General features: G+C 39.4%; 1 protein-coding gene across 10 annotated transcripts in view; it reads left to right on the forward strand.

Moving 5' to 3' along the window:
* MARK3 (microtubule affinity regulating kinase 3) overlaps nt 1-21,296 on the forward strand; it is a 65,181-nt gene extending 43,885 nt beyond the window's left edge. For 2 of the 10 annotated variants that reach the window (XM_075103986.1, XM_075103985.1), the window contains 6 exons: nt 3,539-3,642; nt 8,294-8,458; nt 9,183-9,440; nt 11,811-11,837; nt 16,548-16,592; nt 18,800-21,296. In XM_075103986.1, coding sequence (XP_074960087.1) covers nt 3,539-3,642; nt 8,294-8,458; nt 9,183-9,440; nt 11,811-11,837; nt 16,548-16,592; nt 18,800-19,145 — 945 coding nt within the window. In that variant the 3' untranslated portion in view covers nt 19,146-21,296. The remainder of the gene's footprint in view (nt 1-3,538; nt 3,643-8,293; nt 8,459-9,182; nt 9,441-11,810; nt 11,838-16,547; nt 16,593-18,799) is intronic. The other 8 variants (XM_075103990.1, XM_075103989.1, XM_075103993.1 and 5 more) reach the window with 5 other exon arrangements.
* Nucleotides 21,297-27,056: the final 5,760 nt, after the last annotated feature.

Here is a 27,056-nt window from a genome sequence, read left to right on the forward strand (position 1 = left end):
TATTTCTGACAGTATTGGCATGCATCTAGAAGGAAAAAAAGGATGTTGGAGTTACGATATTGTCCTGAAGTTGAAAAAAGGTTAAGGTGGAGAGAGTTTGTGTTCTCACTGAGAACTTCAGCCCTAAAATCAGCATTATGATGAGAAAATCACTGAGGAGACAGAAAAACACTGTTTAAAAACAGTTATTACTTTGACAGATACAGCGAAAGTATGGTCCTCACTGGAGACCCTTAGCCAGTTGTGTGCTGCTCTTATAACAAAGCTTACAAGCATGCACTTAAGGATAAGAGTTGTGATTGTAGAGCAGATAGCTAAGTCTGAGGCTGGAGTGAGGGACTCCAAGCTGTACTTCTAAAGTTGACAGAACATTTAAACCCTTGCAAACTAAATTCCGCAAACTGAACAAGTGCACATCAAAAATCTTCAGGTTCATTGGGCAAATACCAAATGAATAACAAAAACCTGGTGCAGGGGTTGCATAGTTAGCAGCAACTAATAACTCCTTGTTTTAATAACTCCGTGTTAGTCACAGGTTTGGATTTTTCCTCAATGCTTGTAATAAGGGTGTCCCAGACCTCTTAATACAGCTTTAAGAAATTAGAAGAGAATGTATGGAAAATCATTTAGGACCCAAAAAAACCATACTTGTGCTCTGAAGTAAATAGATGGGTTCATTATTGTAAGTCGGAAGCTGATTCTCTGAAAGTTTTTCATCAGTCCTCACCTTGGAGTCTCTTAACATGAAAATACCTTGCCTAAGCAGGGGGCACAGGACTCTCCAGGGAAAGAGGAGGACTCTGTACCACTAATTCATCCTTTGTACTGTGATTGGACCTTGTGCATATGCTCAGAAGTCTCAACGTGTGCTTTTGCAGTATCAACACCTCCTGCAAAGGTGGCAGACAACGCCGTGAGGATGAACTTTCATGGTTAACCCTAGGGTTTGTCATTCCATCAGCAAGTGTGCTGTTGACACCAGTTTCAGGCTACCTGTGCTACTTAGTCATGTCTAGAGATTAACAGTCTGTAGATTGGCTGAGCAAAAAAGTCGTAGCTGAAGAGCTTCCAAGATGAATCATTAAAGGAGGTCATACACTAAAAAGTGTAAAGGCCCCAATACCAAGACTGTATTCTTGCTAAAACTGAAATATGAAAGCTTGAACGGCTTGAATTTTCATCTCACAACCTTTGAAATCTGAGCCAAACAACAGAAAAACAGTACAGTGATCCTTCTGTCTTTGTATTCCAGAAAGAGAGCTGGGAAAGTGTGTGTTTAGAGTCCTCTGATTTCAGATATGAATACCAAAACTTGTCCACTTCCAAACCTGAAAATGCATAGACTTTAAAGTTTGATCCAGCACAGAGATTGCTGTCTTGATTTTCTAGATGTGCAACATCACAGTACACTTTAATGTTATGTGATGTCTTCTCAAGGGAAGCAAATGTTCTAAGGGAGCAGGTGGAAAGAAGGAAGCTGCCTATTATTGTGTACATTTCCCCCCATAAAAACAGTCAGATATTCTAGGTGCTTCATTTTCTAGTATGTTGAGGAATGCAGAGCAAAATTATATTCAAATATTAATATTTAATTGTTCAATATATCATTTGTTTGCAAGGACTCCACAGTGTCTTGCACAGCATGAACATATAAACAAAACTTCATTCTGGGTGCACAGCTGGCATTGCTAGCAAGTTTAATAAAGGGAGGGGAGTTTGCACAATGGCAAATGTCAGAAGAAAGTAGAAAAATCAATGGTTTGGGTTTTTTTTTTTTTTAAAAAAAAAAAAACACGATTTGAAGAGGGTTGTGTAAGGAACGAAGTATAAGGAAGGGGCCAGGGGGATTTCTGCTAATGCTTTGCACATGCCTATCCCTAAGGAATATCTGGTGAAGAATACTTGGGAACCCTTGAGACAACTACATACATCTTATGATTTAATTAATAATTCTGCTAATCTAAAATACTCTTTATACTCATTCTACTTTCAAACACCAGGAGGTTGCGAAGTTCACTTTTTAATTTTTATTTGTACATTCATATAAAGATATGTAACAGGTCAGCAGTCTTTTAAACAGACAAGATGCCTTCATTGTTAAATCTGCAGCTCAGGGTTTGCATTGCTTGAAACTCCCTGTATAGCAAATATTTTGCCTTAAGGCACTGGAGGAGCTTTTGCTGGTTGTTGAGAATACTCCACTTTAACAGGTTTATTTCAGGTCCAGAAACAAGAAAGAAAAAGGTTTGGCTACTCTCCTTTTGTGCTTGAACTGTCTTTTTCTTTTTTTATCCTTCTTTCCATGATTCTCTACTGTAATCATTTTTGTGAAACCTTTTCTTAACGCTGTTTTAAAAGTCCGCTGAATTTCCCTTGTCTATCATAGCAGTAATTCTTCAAAGAACTCCAAAAGGTTAGTTGAGCATGAAGTCCCCTGGCTGATTCTTAGTGGCCATCCTTACTCCACACGTGCTTATCCAGGTGCTGACCAGTCATTCCCTTAAGCTAGCCTCCTCCAAGACTTTCCCCAGCAGTGATATTGAAAGTTAATAGCCTATTTTGCTTCCTGCTTTGCCCCATGATCCTTTTCTTTAAAGAAAATATTTAACTTTTTTTTGACTTTCCAACTATTTGCGGTTTCCTGTGTTATGTTCTTGGGGTGGGGAGTAAAAATACAAGGCTTGCCAGCTCTTACTTCCTCTACAACCTGGGGGTGCATGTTTATCTGGACCACCATGTTTTTCCTACAGTAATTGCATCTAACTTCTTATAATTCTGTTATCTGTGAATTACCCAGCTTCTCAGTCGTTCCTGGAAAATTGACCGCCAACTTGGGCATATCTCCACCCTCTTTCTCTGTAAAGACAGAGGCAAAGTAATTCTATTTCTTTTCTCCCCTCTAACATAAGGCCTGTAGTTTACATTCCCCTGGTTCTCTTGTCCTCAGTGTATTATGCTTGTATTTCAATGTATATTTTTAAAAATGTCTTACTAAAATTCTCTGCAATTTCTCTTTAATTTGACTTATTCTTCCCTGTTTTTAAAACTTGTCTAGTGTTTTACAGCATTTTAATATCTAAAAGTTTACCTTCCCACTGAATTTGAGCACATTTTGTTTCTTAAGCTTTGCTTTTCCTATCTTGTTTAAGGGTATGATTTTAACTTAAAGGAAAATTCTACAATCTACAAGTGGTAAAGTATTTAAAAAATAGGCTGTAAAGATATAGGCTATCCAGATGTAGATGAGGTGAATGCTACACATGTTGAGAATTTGTAATTCAGAACATTGGTAATTAAAACTTTAAGCAATATAAATTTTGAGCCATCAACATGAAATACAAGAACAACTTAGAATTTTTTTTTTCTGATTGCATTATTCCTTAAAAATACTGGAAGGTGTTTGTATATTAACTTAATTATTGTAAGTTTTATAACTGTGTAGAACTAGCATGAAGTAAACCAACTTTCAGTTATATATAGATTTAACCCTAGAGAAGCCTTTTGTGGGGAGTAACAAGCCTATGTTCTTTAATTGTAGAATAATACTGCCCCCGGAGCAATGACACGACGCAACACATATGTTTGTAGTGAAAGAACCACTGCCGATAGGCATTCAGTGATACAAAATGGCAAGGAGAACAGGTATATGAAATGTCTTCCTATGGTGTATGTCCCTTGTCTTCACACTTCCAAAAAATTTTAATGCATAATTTAAAAATTGGTAATATTCTAGTGTAATTCTTAATGAAAGGTGAGTACAGATCTTTGGTTATGGAGCACGTGTAAGTATGTTGGGCTTCTTCTTTCTATGCGTAATTTATACAGCCTTTATACTTTGAATGTAAAAGGAAGTTCCTAATTTTTTGTTTAATACATGTCATATTTGTACAGCCTTCATCTTAAATCAGTTGTTAACACCTGTGGCCAAATAGCATATTCTTGCAGAAGAGTCTTATTTAGTGTCATAGTACAAAGTCCATCTCTCTTGAGCCATTCTCTTTTTACGTTTCACTCTAAACTCTGCTTTGTTAGGATTATTTGGAATACTGTTTTTTCTACAAAGTCACAGGGAGAAAGTAAATTTTTTCTGAGCAAAGATGAAACAGTGATACGTCATTGTCTTGGACTACCAACATTCCTTACTGATATCCTTGTAGTCTAATTGCTTCCCAGTATTTTCAGAACTCATCTTGAGAAGGGAGGCACTGTTATTTCCGTGTTCTGAGTGAAAACAGTCAGAGAAATAACAAGTTTCCTCTTACTTTACTGAATGAAAGCCTGACTAGAGCACGCAATGGAACTGGAGTTAACCAGTTCATGTGTTAGCACCATAGCCACATCTAGTCCCATCCTTCCCTGTGTACCAGAGACGGAGGAGAGTTGTCAAAAAATAAATGTAATAGTGAAAGTAGACATAAGGTATAGAGTAACATTGAAGAATACCACCAAAAATCCTGGCTGGCTGAGGTGTTTTAAGTTCCAACCAATTGTTCTTCACAGAATTTTACTGGTCTCAAAAGCTGGTAACAATTAAGTAGTTGGCCATTGCCAGGAGAGCACCCAGATAGATGGTACTTAATAAAAATGCTTAAGCTTGGAGGAGTGTGTACCTCTCTCCTGCTCTTCCCAGTTTTCTCCACCTCTTCCTAATTTTATGATGTATTGTAAAGGGTGGGAAGAAAATACTGTTCTTCTAGCTCTTGTTGAAGTTTTCCCTGCCTTTCAGCAGTTTATAAGGAGCAATGGTGGAGTTGTGGTGTTGAATTGAAAGTGTGTCTGTCCCTTGTTTGACCCTTAGACCCTAGGGATAAAGGACATGATTTTGACCCTGTCTCTTCTTCCTAGCTTTCTGCAAACTGAAAGTGATTAAGCAAAAAGTCAAGTATAATTTTGAAGAGTGCCAAAAGTGTAGCTGGCCAGCTGGGCCTGCAGTCAACTGTCATGTGAAGTACAGCAGAGCTATTTGGTACTGTCTCTTAGTGTGTCTGTCTCAGCCTTCATTGGTTAGTCATTGTTAATGTAACCAAGTTTGTTTAGATTAAAGCTCACCATCCTTTCTTTGATTTGATGTTATTAGCTTTTTTCTTTCCAAATTCTTTGAAAAATGAACCTTTCTGTTCAAAATAGTTTTGATCAGATTTGATTACCTCATTTCTTGGTTTAATAACATTTTTTAAAATGTTTAATACCTTTGCAATGTATTGTCTACAATTTCTTTATTACATATTTAAAAGTAATTAGATATTGTTCACTATGAATGCTTGATATTCAGATGTCCCCTTAATTTAGGAGTAACTTCATACTCCTAAGGAGCTGTCTTTTGAAGTTGTTACTTATTTTTTACCAGCTTTGAGTTTCTCAGCAAACTGTTGTTTTTCTGGTTTGTCACATATGGGCATTAAGCTCAAAGTTAACACTGAGTAGTACTTGGCAACTGTATTAATTCTATCTTATATCTGTAATTGGTTATCCTTGTGTAATTTACCTTTTCTTGTCAGTATAGTATCCAGACATTGTTGCTTATCCTGCAAACTTTAGCCCTATTGGGGTCATTTGAAATGTCTGAGTTCTTATCACGTATTTTTTATTACTACTTTCATTACTCTTTAGAGAGGGTTAAAACAAGAAAAGATAATAAGAATGCATTGCGAATTGTTTTACAATTTGAGACTTCTCATTGTCTGAAACACCTCAACACTAAACTGCACATTCATTTTGGCACGGTTTCAGAATTACTTTGATTTGGCACAGAGTTCAGCATTTACATCAATATATTTTGTTGCTGTAATTGGGCAAAGGCTCGACTGATCACATGAAATGCAGGGACCTTTAATGCAGGCTAAATAAATATGGCTATTGATGGGACTGGCTCTTCAGAATGAATTCTGCCTGCCTTCAGGTGTTTCTGCAGTATCTCTAATATTATATTCTCAACTTCGCAGAAAGTAACTTTAGACACTTGTAATGTTTTTTCTTCTGTGAAACAAGTGGAACCTGGGCTTTGTATAAATCCAAGGTTTTCTTAAAAATGCTTTCTGTGCTTCCAAAATGTCTGTTGGTGGCAAATGTTAAAGGCAGGAGTAATTGCTATAAATAATTTGTTATAGATTGGGTTTTCCATAGTCAGATACTGACTTGGGAGACTTGCCTTAAAAAGCAAGATGCGTACATTTAAAGTCTCTCTTCTTTCTGTAGAGAAAGTGTTAAAATGTTGACTGTTGTGGTTTTATCTTGCACATTGAATTTTGAGAAGGCACTGTTTCTGAAGTAACGGAAACTTTGAAGAATCGATAGTCAGCTACTGGATTTGATGGAGAAAGTAGTGTTGAAGACCCCATGCCAGACTGGTAGAAGCAAAGGGTTTTTAACTCTCACATCCCTACTTTAACACATTGTGTGGCTGACAGGCATTCTGCTGGAGATGACTCTGTTGGCTTTCCTCCAAAGCCCGAGCATTAATTAAAGCACTTGGGGACTCATGAAACACTCTTCATAATGATAGGCAATTGCTTTAAATTATTTGTGTTACAAATGATTTACAACGGCCTCAGATATTTAATAAGCCTTGGCACTAATTGGTGCATGTTAGCTCACTGTTCCTGTGTTCCCAGGCTAGTAATCCAAGGAAGCTGATTTCTAGCAAAGCTTCAGAGGAAGAAATAAAAAGGCTTTAATATGTGCTCTGGTACCTTATTGACACCTTTCGCTATCACGTCTTTGGAGGCAGGTGAATAAGTAAACTTGGGCCTAACATGTTGTAAAACTAGACTCTCTCTCCTTTAACTTTTGCAACAAATTGAGAGGAAAGGAGCTGTAAGTGCTTGAGAGGCTAGTGACCAATTGTTTGGGATTACTTGACTTCGGGGTATTGCTTTTGAGATGGATGTTGATTTCCTTACAATTTCTTAATACCCTGAGGTAATGTAAAAGCTGGGCTGTGTTGCAGGCTTCTTTGGAGTGGTGGTTGTAGTTGGCATCCTGCTGGATCAGTGTTGTAAAGAGATGCATGCGTGACTCAGATAAAGTTTTCTAGATTCTGAGAAGTTAAAAACAAAACAAGTAGATTTTGCTAAATGTTTTAGTCAGCAGTTCTGATGCCTGAGCTGTGAGGTGTTTTCTGCTGGTGCTTTGAGACCGAAGCCCAAGAAGTGGGTCAGCTGATACTTGTAGCTGGACTAGCATTCTCCTTTCCAAAGTCTGACATACCAGAATGAGATAACAGGACTTGAATTTCAGTATGCGTAGCCATGAACTAACCTGGAAGCAAACGTGTAGTGTCATGAAGCTGTCACTAACTATTAATGATTTCTTAACCTCGAACAATGTTTCTGGAATGACGGTTGCCTTACTTTCAAAGCAAAGTTAAGATGAATGATTTATGGCATTATAGACTGAAAGGCTCAATGCATCTTCTGGCCTCTCAGTTTTCTCCCTATCTTATCATTACTAAATAACGTGAAGGCTGCAAAGAGTATTTTGGCCCAAAGAAAGAAAAAGGTTTCATGCTCCTATTTTAACATACTGTGCAGCTGGCAGCTTACTGGCCATTCTGCTAAGGCAGCACTGTAGAGCTTCTCTCAAACCCTGATTGGTAATTTGAAGAATTTAAAGGTTTGTGGCCAAGCAGTATGAGATGCTCTTCAGCAGTCATACCTCTTCCTTCAGAGAGTACCAAGTGTTATTCATTGTCTCCTACATGTACAGGTTGATTAACGGTAGCATTCTTGTTTGGGTCTCTCTGGACTTGTTAAAGATCATGGTATTGTTTTTGATTGTGCCTGTGAAGTCCCTCCCTCAGTTATCAGATGCAGATCAAGATTTGACAGCTCGCCCAACTTACATTGATCTCTTTTAACATGAACACATTCTGAAAACGTGTTTCACTGCAGTAATGGAGCTATCATTGGTCTTTTGGAAAGTGCAGTTGGTGGGTTTTTAATGCGATTTTTAATGTTAAGACAAATATGAAATGCATCAGTGCTGTATACTAGTGCTTTGGCATAGAACACTGAGTTATTCAGGTTCCGTACATCTAGGAGGTTATCACCGCAAACTAATGCTAATGGTAAGAGAATGATTACTTCATAGCTATCAAGTGCTATAGTAAGGATGCTTTTTAAGGGGAGTGTAGGGTAGTTGCTGCTTTTTACATAGAAGAGGGCTGTTAGAGTTCGTGTTCTTTGATAAATCGGTTAATAGAAGGAAAAGTTTGCTTTTTTTTCTATGCAGTAGTTCGTTGTTGGTCCATCATGCTCTTCTTTCTGCCTCTGCCTGAACCCAAACCCCCTCACAGCCTGACAGAAATGTTCGCTTACGCAGCTAGCCCTGCTTCAGTTTGTACTACATCCTTCTCCAGTGTTCGGCTGCGACATCAGAAGTCGATGTCCATGTCAGCCTCTGTGCACACGAAGATGATGTTGCCTCCAATAGACAATGGCGCAGATAACTTCAGGCCTATGTAAGAACCTGAAATCGTTGTGAAACTAACTTATACCCACTGCTTCTTAACTTTGTGCTGTGGAATTTTAGTCCTAGATTGTTCTAGTATATATTGCCCACAAGATGTGTGTTTGTTCATTTTTTTAGTCTTGTTTACATTTGTCCTGTGGTGTGTCAGGCTGTCTGTGACATAATCCTGCAGTAATGAACCTTAATTTTTTCCTAGTGTTAGGAGTATTGGACATTCCCTATTGTCAAAGTTTGTGGGAGACTTTAACTGTATATCCTGAAGGACTTCACTACTTGGAGCGGTTTGCTTGTAGAGAATTTTGTGTAGGATACTTTCAAATTAGCAAGATTTTCAAAGATGTATATATAGAATGTTCAGGGAGAGACACTAAAGTTACCTATTGCTTCTCTTTCCTGGGAGGAAACTTTATTCATCTATTCCTTTATCAGTCTTCTCAGTGAAACATTGTATGCCTAGTTTATCTGATCTTTTCCAGGATGCTCCTTTTGCATTTTTCTGCCTATGTAGGTTTCTGTTTCGGCAGCCTTTTAATCCTAACTTCTTAAGAGTTTTGATTCCATACAGTGCTGTAATGTTGATATTTCAAATCCTGGCCTATATAAAAGTGTCTGCTTATGCTTCACTGTAGAATGTAGTGTTTTGTGTTTTCCTGCAGAACCATAGTGCTTCGGTAAAGAAGTTCTAGCATTGTGTTTTTTGTTTTCTGCTCTAGCACTATTCCCGATCAAAGAACTCCTGTTGCTTCAACTCACAGCATTAGCAGTGCAACCACACCTGATCGTATTCGTTTCCCCAGAGGAACGGCTAGTAGGAGCACTTTCCATGGCCAGCTCAGAGAGCGACGTACTGCTACTTACAACGGACCACCAGCCTCTCCCAGTCTGTCCCATGAAGCAACACCGCTCTCACAGACTCGAACCAGGGGTTCCACTAATCTATTTAGTAAACTAACTTCAAAACTAACAAGAAGGTAAGCCTCTTAAAATGTAATGCAACATTTCCATTATATCAGGTAGTAGACACACCAACTAGCTAATTGCTTAGGTTGTTTTGTCCACATTCTCTGATTAATGGCTTAACTATTTCTGCAACTTAAAATACACTGGCTTATGATTTTTTCATAGTTCTTTTTGGTTACAGAAGCCATTTGTTTTTAGTAGTTGAATCAAATGGGATAAAAAGTGAGACAGCTTGGTCTGTGCTGATTTTTCTGTGCTCATCCTCATGTCTGAGGTACAAGTGGTGCAAAGCTGAAATGTTTCAGCTTAGGTCAAAAGCTGCTCACTCTGTGTGGTCTATCAGTAGCCAGCATAAACTAGAATCCCAGTCTTGATATTTAATGTAGCGTTTGAAGCTCAGGTTGTTTTTCTCAATCACTTAAGCTATTAATATTTCCAGAAAACCCTTGCTGATAACGCACAAACAGAAACATCACAGGTAGGGGCAGGAGACAAAAGCTTCTTTTGGCAGTAGTGCTAGCATAGGTTTATATCAAAATAAAGGCAGTACTGTGCTTTCATTCTAGGCAGGATTCTGGTCAAACCGTGAAAAACTTACTCTTATTTTGACCTTTAGTTCATGTGCAGGTTCTGGTTTTGGTGTGAAAGGTGTATTAGTGCAGGAACAACACCTGCTTAAGCTAGGCTTTGGCTAGACCAACAGTTTTTATTCTAATTGGACTTCTAGTTTCAAATCATGTATGATTTAAAATAGTTCCTACAAACCCTAAAATTGAAAACCACTTATTTTCCTTCTACGTTTAAAACCTGTTGGTTCACATACCACATGCTTCAGGCCACTCTTGTGTTTGCAGAAGTGAGGGTTCGTTTATCTTTACCTTAAGATAATCTCCATGCTTTTGTACCCCCCTCCTTGTGAAATTTTTTTGGAACGTATCATTCTGATCTTGGTCTGCTTGCTTTTGTTTTAGGTTTATATCACATCAACACCAAGCCATTTTCTTCCTGTCTGTTCTGTGACTATACATGCCTCCCTCTCAGCATCCTCTTCATAGTCTCCTATTCCTGCAAAATAATGCTATGCCAAACTCCAGTTTTTCACAACTGACTGATCTCAATTTAGAGAGTGAATTTCTTTAAAAACTTTAAAAATTTTAAAAAAATTTCTTTAAAAATTTAAAAATTAGAATGTGAAAGCCTAGCCTTTGGTAAATGTTTTACCCTGCTCACCTCTCTGCCGGCTAACACTTCCCTGTTTAGTTGGTTATTTTTCTTCTTTTTCTGTTGAGAGAGAAAAGATTAATTTGATTTTTTAAAGAAGTCATCTGCTTTTTGTCAAGTGAAGTCTTAATCAAAGACATCCTTTTGGCACATCTTTCTGTACTTATGTTTGTAATATCCATACTTAATTTTCCATCTGATGTTCCAAATATGGACACTCAAACTGTGAACATACAAGCTTTTCACTTGAGCTGCTGGAACATACTATTTAGCATTGTGTATCGCTCAGTTGTTTAGGCAGCATGCAAACTTCTGTCACTACCTCTGAGTTTCAACTTGTGCAGTGCAGTTTTCTTGAAGAGGTTTTTCCCCACTGCTTTTGGGAATAGTTTAAATTCCATCTGGACTTGATTAAATAATGTGCAGTTGTAAAACAATAGTGCTGTTGCAGGTGGTTGAGTTTGCACTTGGAGGGCCTCTTGGGGTAGGACTCTGTTATACTAGGTGCTGTAGAACCTACTAAGGAGGTGGATAATGCCATCAAAGGACACGGATATGTTTCTTCTCTTTAAATAAATAATAATAATAAAAAACCAGCCTTAAAACCTGTTAATTTATTCTGGCATTCTCTATAGGGGATCAGGATCCTTTTGATTATTAACTACTTACGTTCTGATCTAGGCAATTGTTACAGCCTCTGCCACTAAATTAACTAAATACTTAAGGCAGTTTTTGGCACAACGTGGCTGACCTAGTGTTATGAAGGAAGGAAGAAACCTAACTCTGAAGATACTCAACATCTAATTATAGTAGGGTTATTGATTTTTGCTTTCTGTTTGAAATACATGAAAAAAATACAAACATATTTTTATGTGACTGTGCAGACTGAGTTTTAAAGTGTTTTGACACCAGTATGTATTTCAATTCATAATAACTACTGGTGGCATATTTCCCAGAAAAATTATGTTTGGAAGTCACAATGCTAAGAGTTTGACTCTTCAGACCCTAAATCATCTGCCTAATCTCAGAATGTATTGAAATGTAATTTTTAATGTGCATTTTAAATGAGATCCTTTTGCATGTTTCACTCTAAATGGCTTTTTAAATTTATTTTGTACAAAACTTTTTGTTAATTATTATTTTGGCTTAATTTCTTTTAGAAACATGTCATTCAGGTTTATCAAAAGGTAGGATTTATTTATATTTAAAAAAAAAGTGGCTCCTGCAATTAACAACAGATTTGGCTTTCTAGCCTTGGTTTTCTGAAAACTAAACTTTCTGCTGAGAACTAAATACTTTCTTTCTTGAGAGGAAAGCATAGAATAAATTCATTAACTCATGATGATACTTAAGAATCTGTGGCACCTGTATAACAAGATGCTAAGCATGCCTTGTGAATTCTTTTTTCTTCGATAGAGTTGGTAGTACCAAAGTAATTCTGTTCTCTGTACTAATACACTTAGCATGCTTATGTTTGAAGAATGAGGTGTTTGATAACAATGATGAAAGTATAAACAAAACATAAGGTTACAAGCAAATAAAGGTAAGTGATGCTAAATTTACATTGTCTATCTGTTATGATATTTTAAAAAATCAGTTTGAAGTGTTGTCTGCAGTTGATAAAAGAGAAAGCAAATGGAACACGGTTGTCAGTCTAACAGTTTCGTATGGAAGACTGAAGATGCAGTGGCGGTGTATTTATTTTAAAATGGGATGCATTTGCTGAAGTGAATTGCAGCTGAACAAAACAAAAAGTATAACATCTATGCAAATTTGTTAACAAAAGTAAGAAGCTCAGAAGTCTGATTCACATTTCAAGCCCAAGGGATTGAATTTAGTTTTGTGATTTGGGAACGAATCAAGCTGCTCTATATCTTGTTATTATGACTTATGAAAGTTGGTTATACTTTTGATCCACAGGTAATTTTTCCAGTAGAATTTTGTAATACTCTGTTCAGTCATGTCATATATCTTGGAGCTTCTTAAAGGGTGGTACTTTCAATTTCCAACTACCGATCAAAAATCGGGAGACAGGGACAAAAACCAGACATCTCTTTTAACTTTCAAAAGGCAAGGCTATGCATGTGACTGTAATTTGAAGTTTGTCAGACCATTTCAAGGAAATATTTAGATTAGGGAGACCTGAGATACGTAAATTGCTGCCTAAATTTGGGTTTATGATGTACCGTCCCAGTATAAAAGTACCCTACCCGATTAAATGAGTAAATGCCATGCCACGGCAACAATAATCAGGGCTCTTCCAAACGTGACTATGTTTAGAACTGTTGTTGGTTGGGTTGTCTGGCATTGTCACAGCCAACTTGAGAAAAGGAGTGTGCACTGGCTGTTAAGGAAAAAAACCATCCACCAGAGTATACAGATGAAACTGAGCAGCAGCAATAGTTTTAACCCAACATCCATCGTGACCTGTGGGGTGTGTATCACTTTGTAAGAGGGAGCTTTTGTCTCCCTATAGTCACATTCCTTGTAAAACAAAGGATTGTGATCTGTGCAACCTCCACAGAGGGAAGCATGTAAGTGTGTTACTCTGCTCTGAAGAAAGATGAAAAATGCTAATATGAGTACAGTTTTAAACCAGAAGGTTACTGTTCAAATCTGAGACTTAAAAAAAAATGTAATTTTTAATCATTGCTAAAAATTTTCCTTTGACTTGAGGCCAGAAATCTCAGACTATTGTGGATATAGCTGCTGCAGCTTCCATGAATGTCTTTTGGATCAGAGATTTGCAAAGTCTTACACCACCTACACAGGACCAGACTGTGCTTTTTAAATTCTGTTTTAAGTGTGCATGGTGTCCCTCCATACCTGATCTGTATGTACGTACAAAATTAGATTGAAAATGTTGGGGGATTCGGCAATTTCTTCTTGCTTTGTGTGCTATGACTCTTATCTAAACTTACTGTCCTTGATACTGAAAGAACTACTGAACCCAATAGCATGTATGTATAGTACTGCATCATCATTGTAGGGAGCTGAACAAAAGTAGATAATCAGTTACTCCTTTTTAAACTACTGCATTCTAGTATTGTACTTGGTACAGAGAGGTATAAAATACATCTCTTGTACCATGCACTGCGCTTGCCAATCTTCATATGGTAGAAGTCTTAACTTTTTTCTGACAGCAAACGTCACTATGTTCTGGATTTTATCGCAGCATCTCTTCTCCATTTCCATAAATTGTTCCTATTTTAGCGTCTTGCACTTTTTGCTGGTTTTCCATATCTTTTTAGACAGTTTTCTTTGTGCTTATTTGGATTTTTAACACAGAGCATACAAAGATGTAAAGAACAAAACACAGCGTAACTCAGGACAGATGTATGGAAACATTATTTGTGAAAGCCTTTCACAAACCATAAAGGAGATATGCAATGCCTACGCAGTGACAAATAAGAACATAAATTTCCTATATATTTGTTACATTCTCCAGACCAAGGAGTGTCTTGATCCATAAAATTAGTTTCTGTAAAAATACAAGCAAAAGCAGAAAACTTACAACATAAACTAGCAATTTGCAGTTCCCGCAGAAGTGAAGATGGTATTAGCAGTGAGGAGGCCTCAGGGCCACATCTGACTTGCAGACCCACTGAAACAATACTGGCAGTACAGTAAGTGACTGTTCCCAAAGCACCAGTGCTGGGCTGTAGAACTGGACCATAACCATGTCCTTCATGAAGGAAAGAGCATCTAGAGAGACTTGCACAGCTCTCCGAAGCTTGGCATGATCTCTCGTATTTGAGGGTGCGTGTCACCAAATGCAGTTCCTCGTGCTAAATAAATAGAATGCTGATGCGCGGAAAAACTGAGCAAAGTAAGGATTTTCTGAGAGACTTCCATGAAAGAGCGTTTATTTCCAAGTGGCAGGTATTTTGTAAATAATGACCTTTCTTAGATTTAGAGTGGAGTGGTTTAGAAACTGAAGAGTTTGGCTTAATTTCAGCCTAAAAAGGGTCTAAGAACATCATTAAGGATTTTTTCCACCCAGACTTTTCTGGACAGATTCCAGTAACAGTAAGACTGTTCATTGTTGGGGACACTGGTTGTGCTGCTGTTTTCTACAACCTTTGGCAAGCTTCAAACAAACAGAAAAACAGCAAACAAAAAACAAAACCACCAACAACAAAAACGAAAACCACAAAAAAAAACCCCAAATCCATAAATGTTTGCAGCTCTTGGCAAAGCTCTCATCTTCCACTTTGTAGGAACACTGTAGGCTCATTAAAGTTCAAGTACCCTCAATTTTTCAGTTGAGCAGTGTCTTCAGATTCGTTGCTTGCTTTGCCCAGTAAAACAAGTCTTTCCCTTATCATCTGAAAGGTGTGGATTTGTTCAGTTTCTCCCTTCCCAGTCCTGCAGAGTTGTCATAAAGGATGAGTTCATGGACTATATAAGCAGACCTTAAAAACCTTTACCTGCCTTCTCCTATACCCACCATAGATAAGTAGCATGAGATCTCATGAAAATAACGACCATTAAAAACCCACTTTGAAGTGCCAGAATTAGTTGAGGACTTGTTAGTTGTTTGCTTCTCATTACCTTCTTTATCCTTTTTGCTTGTGACAGCTGGCAAACGTTTCCTAGCGGAAACCCCGTCATACTGCGTGCTGTGCAGTACCTCAGAGAGCAGGGTTCTGATCAGATGCAGTTGTGACAAGCAGCTGAGTGACTTACCACTTTCTTAATTGAATTTCTACTGCAACAGCAGTGTGTCTTTTGAAGGAGGAGCAGGCTCCGTAGCTTATACAGTGAGTGCTGCCACCATGCTCCTTGCGGTGCTCGCACAGCGCGTGTTCCCTTGTGACAGGGGATGCACAGAGTCATCTTACAAGCCTGTTCCCTCAGTGCAACACTCAAAAGGCAGGAAAGGAGGAAATGAAGCCTTGTAATACCCCACAGACCCTGACATAAATATCAAAAAAATAAGTTTACTGCCTTACATTCCTATCCATAGACACCTGTCAAACTGATTTAATAGTTTACGTTATTCAGTGAAGCCATGTACTAGCTTAGAGTAGTCTTGATAAGAGTCTTATAAAGGCAGCATTCCCTGTGAGCAGAATTAATGCTGACATGGCATATCATGGTACCACAATAATGGGAAGGTACAGGAAGATGATTTTCCCCTTAATTCTGCTTGATACAGTGTGCTTAAAAATGGTAGTGGTCAGCAATGTAGCTTTAAGCAGTGCAAGAAGGCAAAAGGCTGAAGCTTACTCTTGGATGTGGAAGATGCATCAATGTGGGAATTAATAGGATGGAGTTAGCACAGCTTGAGAAATCTTACGTTTACCTCTAAGCTTTTGTTAAAATGTGTATGCATCTTGGCTTTTTGTGTTAAGGTATTTGGTACTGATTAAACACCTAATACGTCTGACCTAATGTGCATGCAAACACGCGGGGTGACCAGACTCATCTGTAAATAGGGTATTTTTTCAAATATGTATTGTATTCCCAGACAAAAATTTTAATACCATTACCCTAAAAATAATTGGGAGCTATTTATCTTCTGGGGGGTACTTACTAAATAATACAATAACTTCAATATGCTTTGTAACTTCAGTTTCACATTTTCTGCTTTTAGAAGTTCAGCTTTATTCAGTGAGTTTTACAGCATTTATACCTGTGAACATACCATGTAAAAGCTAGTTAGGGTCTTTTTAAAAACTGCAGTTCATAAACTTCCATTTGGTTTGACAATATGTTATATTCTGAATTTGGTCTAATGTACCAAGTTCTTTACATCTTTGTTGCTTCATATTTTAACACACCCTTGGTATGACTGCAGTATCTTTTAGCAACTACTCAGATATTGTATACTGTAGTGTAAGATTTGTCTTCTCTTTCCCACTTCCTTTTGCTTCTGCATTCTTTTCAATGAGGCTCCCGACTGAATATGAGAGGAACGGGAGATTTGAGGGCTCAAGGTGAGGGTAAAATTTTTGTTTAAAATGTTACTTAGGTGAGTCTGAACCTTCCTCCCCTTGATTATGTGGCATAGTGGCTTCAGGCAGCAGCTTTTGTTTCATGTAAGGCTTTGAAACTAAACATAGATGCATTTCTGTCTGCAAAACAGCTATTAAAGCACTGACTGACTTGGTTCTAAACTTTCATCTTTCCTGTTGCCTTTTCCCTTGTGTGTTTTTCTGCATTTGAGTCGTTAAAATTTGCTGTTGTCTTGTAGTTGTGTAGGTTAAGTGGTCTATAGTAAGGCTGCAAACGTGTGGGATAACCACTGAAGGCTGATATTTCTCATCTCCAAAATCACAGATAGCTAAACAATTTTTTTCATATTACGCTCTTCTTCCAAAACCTGCGTATCAAAAAATACTAGAAATGATCAAACTTGTGCTGGTTCTGCCAACTGTTTTCAAGTAGAAAAAGCTTTCAAAAATAAAATGATCATTCAATAAAAAAGTTGGTGTTCCCCTGCCCCCTTACAGCCTTATTAAATTAAAACCTTAAACTTAAAACAAAGTACTCTTTAATTTGCTTGCTGAATTTTATAACATCTGGCAAATAACGTAGCTGGATTTGACAGCGTAATCCTATGACTCGCAGTTACTGGAAGCCTTTTTAATAGAAAGTAAAATTATGAAATTGCTTATCTTTGAGAAATATATTTTAGTTTTGACCTTGCTGTCGCTTTTTAACTTTTTCATAATTGCCTCCTTAATAGTGGTAGAAGAAAAGCATTGTGTAACCAGAAACTCATTGCCAACTATTCTAAAGAGCAGCTTGACTTAATACTGTAAATTGAACTTCAAAGCTCAACACGAGACCTAAACTGCAAGGTTTGATGTCAGCTAGGTTACGTATTTTTACAAAATATTTAAGCATGACAGTCAATATATTTGTCTCTTGCCCTGAGGACAAGTAAATTTGAAGAGGCAAGTGACAGTGTGCAAATATTCATAAACCAAATCTGTCATATTTTTCCCCAGAGGTCCAAATGTAGTTCCTTATTCTTCAGCTGCGTGACCACTGGTTTTAATGGAAGTAGAAGAATCATTGCAAACTAGAAATTTCTGGAACGTTTTCTTTGTCCTGTGTAACTTTATCACTACCAAAAGAAAAGCTTTTTAATTTAAAAAAAAACCCAAAGTTGCAGACCTGGGAAGTGCAGTCTCAACATTTTGTGCTTTATCGCTTAAAACTGACAGTAACGGTAACTCTTTTGTTTGTCATCTTTACTAACAACATTGAGGAGGTGTCTAATAGTGACTTCTACCTCTACTTCCTGCATTTTGGCCTCAAAGACACTTAGCTGCATAGCTTGTAGCAGCAAAAGACTTCATCGCTTTACCTCTATCAGTCATTGGTGTTAAACAAATTACTGACCAACTTAGAGACAAAGTATTTCCTCTCTGTTGAAGGTCACCCCTATAGCCTACAATGTGGTGGGTCTCTAGTGATCATCCCAAACACTTAGCCATGCAGGAAGGCCAAAGTGAAACCGAATCAGCCCAGAACTGGGTAGCACATGTTGCCCTGGGGCAGTAGGTGTGTGACCCCTGTGAGGTCCCCCGTCCTGCTGTCCTTCCTCCTGCTTGCAGCTAACTACTGTGGGACTCCACAGCCCCCCCCCAGTGCTTGATCTCCAGCCTGCTGCACAGGAGGAGGTGCAGAGGAGCCCCCAGGATCCTTCTGCATGGGCTCGTCCCTATTGTGTCTGAGTGGGGACCTCCCAGGGGCTGGCACTCCCATGACCTGGGCTGAGCCCCCTTTTGACGCCAGTCACCACTATTTGAATGTTCCAGAAACTTCTAGCACAGAGCTGGTGTTTCAGCTGTCCGCGTGGCCCAAGAATAGGGACTTGAGCAGAACCTGCCTTAAAGTCGAGTTGTAGGTGATGCATGTAGTTCTACCTCCGCAAGGTCATTTCCCTCATGCTCCTGACTCCAGTGACTTCCAGTTGTGTTACCCGTCGTACCATACACTTGTTTCAGCCCCAACGGCTAATGCTTTACCTTGACTGTGTGTTTACACAGCAGCTAGGAAGGCGGGGCATTGCTCGCAGCCGGAGCCTCTAGATGCTGCTCTAATACCAGTAGTGTGCGTTTAGTTTGCTTCACTAACACGAAACGTGGAGAAGGTAGCTGGCCCTACTGACTAATAAATCGCTGTCTTTCAGCCGCAATGTAGCTGTGGATCAGAAGGACGAGAACAAGGAAGCCAAGCCTCGGTCGCTGCGTTTTACCTGGAGCATGAAAACCACCAGCTCCATGGATCCCAATGACATGATGAGGGAAATAAGAAAGGTTCTGGATGCCAATAATTGTGACTATGAACAAAGAGAGCGTTTCTTGCTTTTCTGTGTCCATGGAGATGGGCACGCAGAAAATCTTGTACAGTGGGAGATGGAGGTGTGTAAACTGCCAAGACTGTCCCTGAATGGAGTTCGCTTTAAGCGGATATCGGGAACATCCATAGCTTTTAAAAACATTGCTTCCAAAATTGCCAATGAGTTAAAGCTGTAACAAGAAAAATAGTTAAGTTGTAAATTAGTTAGCAATTTCAAGTGTTTTTGAGAATTCCAATGGAAATGTATAGAATAACATTTAGGCAATAACTTCTGCATCCTTCTGAATAGTGATATTAAAAAAAAGCTGCTGAGCTGGGAGGGAGAGTTGGACTTTTTTATAAGTGCACTACAGCATTAAAGTTGCCTACTATGTAAAATATTACCCCTTCTGCTTTATTTCCATTGCTCCCAAGTCTTTGACAACAAGTTGAAACACAGAATATATTCATTTAAATATGCCTCCTGTTTGTGTGGATGTGTGAATGTACAGTATGTGTGTATAATATATAAAGTATTATATGTAAACAATTCATTTACAACATCGAGCTGTACCAGTACCTCTTTTTGGGCTAATTTTGGTGCTAAAAATTGAAATGGCCAAGGAGGAAACACTTGAGATAATATTTAAAATAACTGAAGCGATAACCAGTAAATGCAGGTTTACAGTTCACTGCTGTGTTAAGGAATAAAAAAAAAAAAGTGTGTGAAGGGTTTGGATTTACGGTTGTGAACATTATTAGTCCTGTTTTCTAAGTAGATCTCATGAGATTATTAAAAATTCACTTTTACTGAGTAAGTCTTGCATTATATTTTGCCCACCTATTTATTATTTAAGTCTGAATCAAATTTTTAAAATGTAGGGGGTTTTTTTGTGCATTAAAATTTGGGTAAACGCTTCCATTCTTCTGCTTCTGCTGAACTGCTAAAATTTTATCTTTGTCCTTTTGGCCTATGATATTGATTGCAGCTAAGAACACTTTTCTGTTGTTCCACCGTTCCTCTACAGAACGAGGCAGTCTAAAAGGATGTGCTAAATGCTTACTAGTGACTTTTTCTTTGAGACCACGTTCTCTACGTTAGACTAGTTCAGACTGACACAAAGCACAAAAGGACTCTCAAATAACAACCGTATTCTGATGCAAGTCATCACGTCCAAGTCGGTGCCGTTCTGAGGTGTTGCTGCACCTGTAGCAATACCGTCCTTTGCGTTCTGGGTGCACACAGTATTGAAACCCAAAAGTGGAAATCAAATTGGCTAATGATCTCTGTCGTAATGTCAAACTTGCTAAACTACAGCCATAGGCAGTAGCAGTTAAAACTTTTCCTTGCAGCTCGCTTCCAGCGTGCTTCCACTTGGCTCTGGTTGTATTGCTTTTGATGGCTTTATTCCAGTTGTGTCGCTAGCTTCTGCTGTGGAGGGAGTCCACTGTTGCTCTGTTAACGTGCAGTGAGGAGACCCACCCTTGAACTCTCTGACGGCCAGTTAGCTTTCTGTAGGGCACGAAGCTACTCTGGGATGGTCCCCACTTTTTAACGATCACTGTGCTGAGCTGGATTTGATTTTGCAAACCAGAGTGAAGAGATTTCTTCATGTTGTTTCCTACTGATACTCAGTTTATTTCATCAAGGACTTCTGTAGAGAACATCCTGTATTATCTACTTGACTTTTTGTATTCACGATTTATGGTTATATTTCAGTGAAGCATCTAAGCATGTACTTAACATGTGCTTTAAACTGGAGCCTAAATTTGCATTTTAAATTTGCAGTGAGCTAATAGTTATTCATAGAACATGGTTCAGATTTGACCCGAGGTGAAAATGCAAAATCCTTAATATTTTGCAAGTTAGTTCTTGTGATCTGTAGTCTGTGAAGGCAGCAGACTTGCCCTCTCTTTCCCTAAGCATTGATATTGATTATGCTAGTTTAACGGATAATCATAATTGTTAAATGTAGTAAATATTTCTGAATTTGCATTTTATTCTCTGTATATTCTGTATCATGCCATGGCTTGAGAACTCCAGGTGCTACCGGAGTTCAGGTGGCTTTCAGTGCTCTGCCTGTGCCTGTGCTGCTCAGTATAATTTTTTTCCCATGAAAACTCCATTTTGTAATAGCAATAAGACATTTCAGGGCAGTCATTGTACTTTCTCAGGTGAATGGTCACCTATCCTTTTACTTCCTGTGTTCTAAGCACTCCTCCAAATGTATTTTTTTCACCTGGCAGTGCACTTTGTTGTCTGAACTGAAAACTGTTCTGATAAATGATGTAAATCTGTATTTGATGGAAGTTCCAAGAGGTTTCGTATTAAATGTTTTCTGAAATACTCTCTTCCTACTTCACCTGTTAAGTATGTAATTGTTTCCAGAAAATGCACCAGTATCATACTCTTGAAATTTAAAGTTTGTACTTAAGTATTTTTCTTAGTGTTCTCAAAAGGTTCTTTCAGAGTAAATCTGTATTTGAGGTATTAAAAAAAATGATGTATTATAATCGGAAACAGATCTTTAACAGCTTCCTTCCCAAATGCCTCGTAAAATTACCAAGCTGCAAGAATATACCCTTGTTTCTTTAGCAACACCACATGCTTACTGTTCAAGTCTCTAGGAGTTGCCTGGAAACAAACACTACCTCTTTCGTATCTCCAAACCACAGATGAACTTCTTCCCAAACACAGGCCTTTTACTCGTTCCTTTTCCTTGGGAATCTGTGTACGATTTATCAGTGCTGCTGGTGATACGACTCTGCAAAACTCTACAGCTGGTTTTTCTCTCCTTAACAGACAAGTTTTAAAAATAATCAGAGGTCAGTGTGTGGTGAGGAGGAAGCAGCAGGCCTAGGCATTTTGAGATGCATGTCGAGCAACTGAGAAGTGGTTTTACTTAACGGCATGGCTGGTGTCCTGGAATGTGTGGTCCAAATGGTGTGTTGGGGGGTGTTTGTAATGGGCTTGTGACTGAAGGTTTGCATCACTAAAACCTGTGTCATCCAGTTCTGAAGGTGTCTCTTGGTTGCTGGATCTGGCAGAGAAGAATGTCATCAGAGCTGACTGATGTAAACCAAAGTTTTTAGAGATAAGTACATGAAAAACAAAATCTGACCACTGAGGAGGAATAAACAAGTTCAGATAAGCTTTTTCTCATGCAAACCTTTCCTGTATTTAGGCTTTCTAAAATGCTTCTATTTTACCTCTGTAGAAGGTCAAAGGTACTCGACCATGTTGAGAAGTAGAGAGAGGTAGGTTAGAGGAACAGCTAGTCTAAATGTTTTGCATCCTACTTTTATTCAAGCTACAGTATTAGGTCCAGTCTTTGTGGGTTGAAAGATCTTTAGTACAGATCCAAGCTTGTACTACAGTGAAATTTCGAGATCAAATGCAGTGAGATGCTGTATCCCAAATCTTTGTAATTGCAGCATTTTCACTTGGGGGTGCTGGTGGTGGACAGCAAGTTGCCCATGAGCCAACTTGTGGCCAAGAAGGCCAACAGTATTCTGGGGTGCATTAAAAGGAGTGTGGCCAGCAGGTAGAGAGAGGTTATCCTCCGCCTCTATTCTGCCCTAGCGAGGCTACATCTGGAGTGCTGCATCCAGCTCTGGGCTCCTCAGTTTAAGAAGGACAGGGAACTACTGGAGAGAGTCCAGCAGAGAGCTCCAAAGATGATCAGGGGACTGGAGCATCTCTCATATGAGGAAAGGCTGAGACACCTGGGTTTGTGTCGCCTGGAGGAGAGAAGGCTGAGGGGGGATCTTATCAATACTTACAAATATCTAAAGGGCTGGTGTCAAGAGGATGGGGCCAGACTCTTTTCAGCGGTGCCCAACGACAGGACAAGGGTCAATGGGCACAAGCTGGAACACAGGAAGTTCCACTTAAATATGAGGAAAAAACTCCTTTGCTGTGCGGGTGCCAGAGCAGTGGCACAGGCTGCCCAGGGAGGATGTGGGGTCTCCTTCCCTGGAGACATTCAAACCCTGCCTGGACATGTTCCTGTGCCCCCTGCTCTGGGTGCGCCTGCTCAAGCAGGGGGGTTGGACAGGATGATCTCCAGAGGTCCCTTCTGACTCCTGCCATTCTGTGTTTCTGTGATTTTTTTTTGGTCAAGATAGATTATTAAAAAAAAAAAAAAACAAACCTGAAATCTGTATCCACATGTTTGTGTTAAAGAAATGAAGTCAGAGCTTCAGGAGTCCTAGTCATATGCAAAGATTGTAGCAGATCTGGAATTTAAATAGAGATCTCTCCAATTCAGTTAAAAGCTCGGATATACATGGGCCTATTGGGGTAACGTGTAGAGATGTTTAATCAGTCTTTCCCACAGCTGCTGTGTCATACGGCATGTTGTGGATTGCAATTTAATTAGGACTGCAGCCAACCCAGAGAACCATTTTCTCTGTTAAGCCCTGGTCTGGAGCAGCAGTACGTACATGGCCACTCGAGTTAACGCCCCCTTGGCTGTGCTGGTTTCAGTTCCCGAAGGGCTCGGCTGCCTTGCTGGGTATGAGCAGAGGCTGCCTGTGAACTAGTGGTGTTCTCTGCATCTCAAGGGTGGGGTGGTTGGGTGTTTCCTGCTGTGCAGGCTGTGATCAGCTGTCCAAGACTATGTCTTTTCTTTGTAAGCTGAGGAGTTAGATTTAGAGAATCTCGGTAGTAGGTGTATTTCTGCCTTTTGGGGGGGGGGGGGGGGGGGCGGCGGCGTGGGGTGTCATACTAATGTAAAATTTTGTTCTCTGATTTGCAGATGTTTAGGAAATATTAAATACAGTTTTGCAAAGCTGGTCCCGCTGTAGATTAATGTTTAAACATGTAGATTTGCAATTTCCCATATTTCCAACTGTCAATACAATCTCATTTCTATAAGTTTCTGTAGAAAAAGCCCTGGAGCTTTCCTGTAAAGGTAGGCTCACGTTATTACAGATAACTGGTGGTGCCAATTAAACCCTCGATCTGATGTTCTGATGAAGTGTGGTGGTGAAAATTCCACCTCTGACTAGAGTTTTTCTCACTGGTAGCAGTGACTTGTTTCATTGATCTCACCACTGACCTTTACTCCATCGCTTCAGAGAAGAAACTGTTATCGGACGGGGGGGGCATAAGTTTTGGATAAAAGCTCAACCTAGTGCAATTAGTAAGAATTTTTTAAAAGTCACACTTCTTCATACCAAAGGCCCACGAGTGTTCTGTGTTACAGTGGCAGCAAATGCTGAGAGGGGAGGTTGAAGAAGTGTGACACAGATGCAGTAACAGTTTGTGTGTGTGCCCCTTACTTCTAGGAAACAGAGCAGCAAAAAGCTATCCCTTAATTAGCTTGATGGGTTTTGTGTTCTTGTTTTCTGCTGGTCTCTTCTTAATGTACTACCAGGTGCTGCCTCCAGGCAAAGGGGCTGGATAAAATGGGCAAAACTAGGGAGAAACAGTCTCCACCCCATGCTTCTGAAGTTGAAACAGTACGCTGTTGAAAGCAAAAAAGAATTTGAAAGAACCTTAACTGGACTTTAGCTTTCTAAGACTGTTCCATCCTTTGGTATGAACAGTGGGCTCTCGTTCCAGCAATAACCGAAAACAGAAGCTGTGTCAATACTAAGACTATGAATCCTTTAAGTATCTGCACAGAAGCTGCGTTCAGGGCAGGAATTGCCAGTTGTTGGGAGTTCATCCTCACCTACAAGTGCCATTAACACCTTGTAGTGGTTGTGACTTAGCAGGTAAGATATTTATTGCAGGAAAAAATGCTTTTGCTTGGTTTTTTGCTTGGTTTTTTGCTTGTGTGTGTTGAGAACTGTGTGTTCTGAGACTCGGATGTAAAATTAATGCAGAGCGGCTGTGGTTATGGTTGCTGTGGGAACCACAGCATTGAATTTCAAGGCATAGAAATGTTGCAGTTCTCAGTCATCCCATTAATACCTTATGTTATCATTGAATAATATCCTTATGTTATCACTGAATAATATCCTTATGAAATGCAGGGCATAAAGCCAAAATATATGTACAGTTCATGTTTCCTTGTAGTTGCTGGTCACACGGAAAGTATTAGTTGAATAAAAATCAGATGCTCAAATATCTCACCATGAAAATAATGCTGTTAAAGCATATGGGGATGCAAAATCAGAAAGTGAAATGCTACTGGTGTTACAATCGCATGGTTTTCAACCATTTGCCTATCTCAAGGTAAAGTCTTGTTTGCTTGGAGAGGTCTCTTACCAAGACCTCAGCTCGGCGTGGGCACTGTAGTTGAATACAAACAGAAAAATCTTTCTAAGCACAGAATTATTCCCCCACCCCAGCTTACCCAGCCAAAAGGCATGAAGTGAAGTGCTTTCACGCATGTTTCCACACCAGCCTGATAGATAGGAGCTTGGAGACACTCGAAAGCAGGTGTTTAGTTGTTCTGTGTCTGCGGTGCCTGTAGGAGCAGGGCCTGGCAGCCTGGGGCTGCCCGGCAGGGTCAGGATGGATGGATGGATGGATGGTCCGTCTGTCCGTCCTGCAAGGAAAGGCGAGCTGCAGAGGGACGCTGCAGTGTCTGCAGCGGCCACAGGATGTCTCTCAAATGCAGAAACACGGCTCTGGTTGGTGTTCATCTGGAATATTTTTAGAAAAGAGCTCCAAAGATCACTTGCTCCACGCAGAGCGGTGATTTCACATCGGTTATCGGTGTTATCACCCACTTGGCAAACTTTGACTTACTGTTAAAAGCATTAGGAGGGAAAAAATGTACCACAAGATATTGACTGAAGTTGCTTATTTTTCAGGTTGAAAAATGCCCTAATGCTCCATTTAACTTTCCATTATGTTTTATTGCTTTCGGAGCTGAGGTGTAGTTAAATGGTCTTTAGCTTTGCCATGGAAGACCTGTAGGGCTGCAAAACCCTTCTCCACTTCTTTGTCAAGCCTTGTTCCGTCTCCTTTCCTGGAAAATGACCATGTTGGGCAGCAGGCTTTTCTGCTGAGAAAGGTAAAAGGAATATTGAATATTTAAATTCATTTCCAGCTTTTGAAAGAGTAATAATCTTTGTTTTCCTGTTTGGAAATTTAATTACTGAAGCTATTTTGCTGTTCGTTCTTTAGTAATCAGTCTAATCAAGGCTGTAAATTGCAGCCAGCCTCTTCTAAAATAATCTGGGATCGCTTGCCATTTGTATTTCACTGTATTAAGTAACTCTAAAGCTCTATGCCTGGCATTTTCCATGCCTGCAGTCTGTTTTAATCTTCAAACAAATCTTGTCGCTTGTGCTTTCAGTAGGCAAGAAGTGAAACTTCCTTATTTGCTCAGGTTTTTTTCAAAGTACATATTTTGCTGCAGCTTTCACTTTTATTGTAATCAAAGCTTTGCCGTTGGGGGATTAATAGTGACTGGTACTAATATTTATCGCTGGGATGTTTGGATTCGGCGAGTGGAAATGGAGAAGCTATTTATTTCAGCAGATCTCAGACTTATCCGCGTTCTTTCTATGAAGGAGCCCTGCGCCTCATCCCCTCCTTCCTGCAGCTACAGACCCCATCAGCTGTCGCCACAAGTGGAGTCACAGCAAGTGGCGTGCACAGGGCTCGTCGCTTTATGCACGGCCACGCGGTGGGAGAACAAAAGCAGAATTTTGCTGTCAGGAAGTTTTGTTCCTCATCAGCAATCTGGGAGCAGTCACCAGAGCAAATTTGTTTGGTCAAATATATATATGACCTATATATCTTTTTTTGACTCTCTATATATGTATTTTTATATTTTAGTGGTTTTTATCTGACTGACTGCTTTATGAACCTCTTTATCCCTGGCATCTAAAACTTGTTGCTTTCTCCTTATCTCCAGAGATGAGCCTTGGTTGAACCCTTCTGGCTGAATGATTCTTTGAGCTAAAGTCTAGATTCGAGGGACAGTCCCTTTTTGAGGTCTCCTGTGGTGTCAGAACTCTGTGAATCTTTCCAGTCTAGGACTGTAAGTGCTCTTCTAGCTGAGGGAAAGAGTACAAGTGCTCCAGGGCCCCCTGAAGTGTCTCAGCGCTGGTCTGTGGCACAGAGCATGGCAAATGCAAAGGGATCTCCTCAGTGTTAAGTTGCTGAAGTCTCTACAGACCTGGGGGACAGTTTAGCTCAA

The sequence above is a fragment of the Phalacrocorax aristotelis genome, chromosome 9, assembly GCF_949628215.1.
Source record: "Phalacrocorax aristotelis chromosome 9, bGulAri2.1, whole genome shotgun sequence".
In the NCBI taxonomy this organism is placed as follows: Eukaryota; Metazoa; Chordata; class Aves; order Suliformes; family Phalacrocoracidae; genus Phalacrocorax; species Phalacrocorax aristotelis.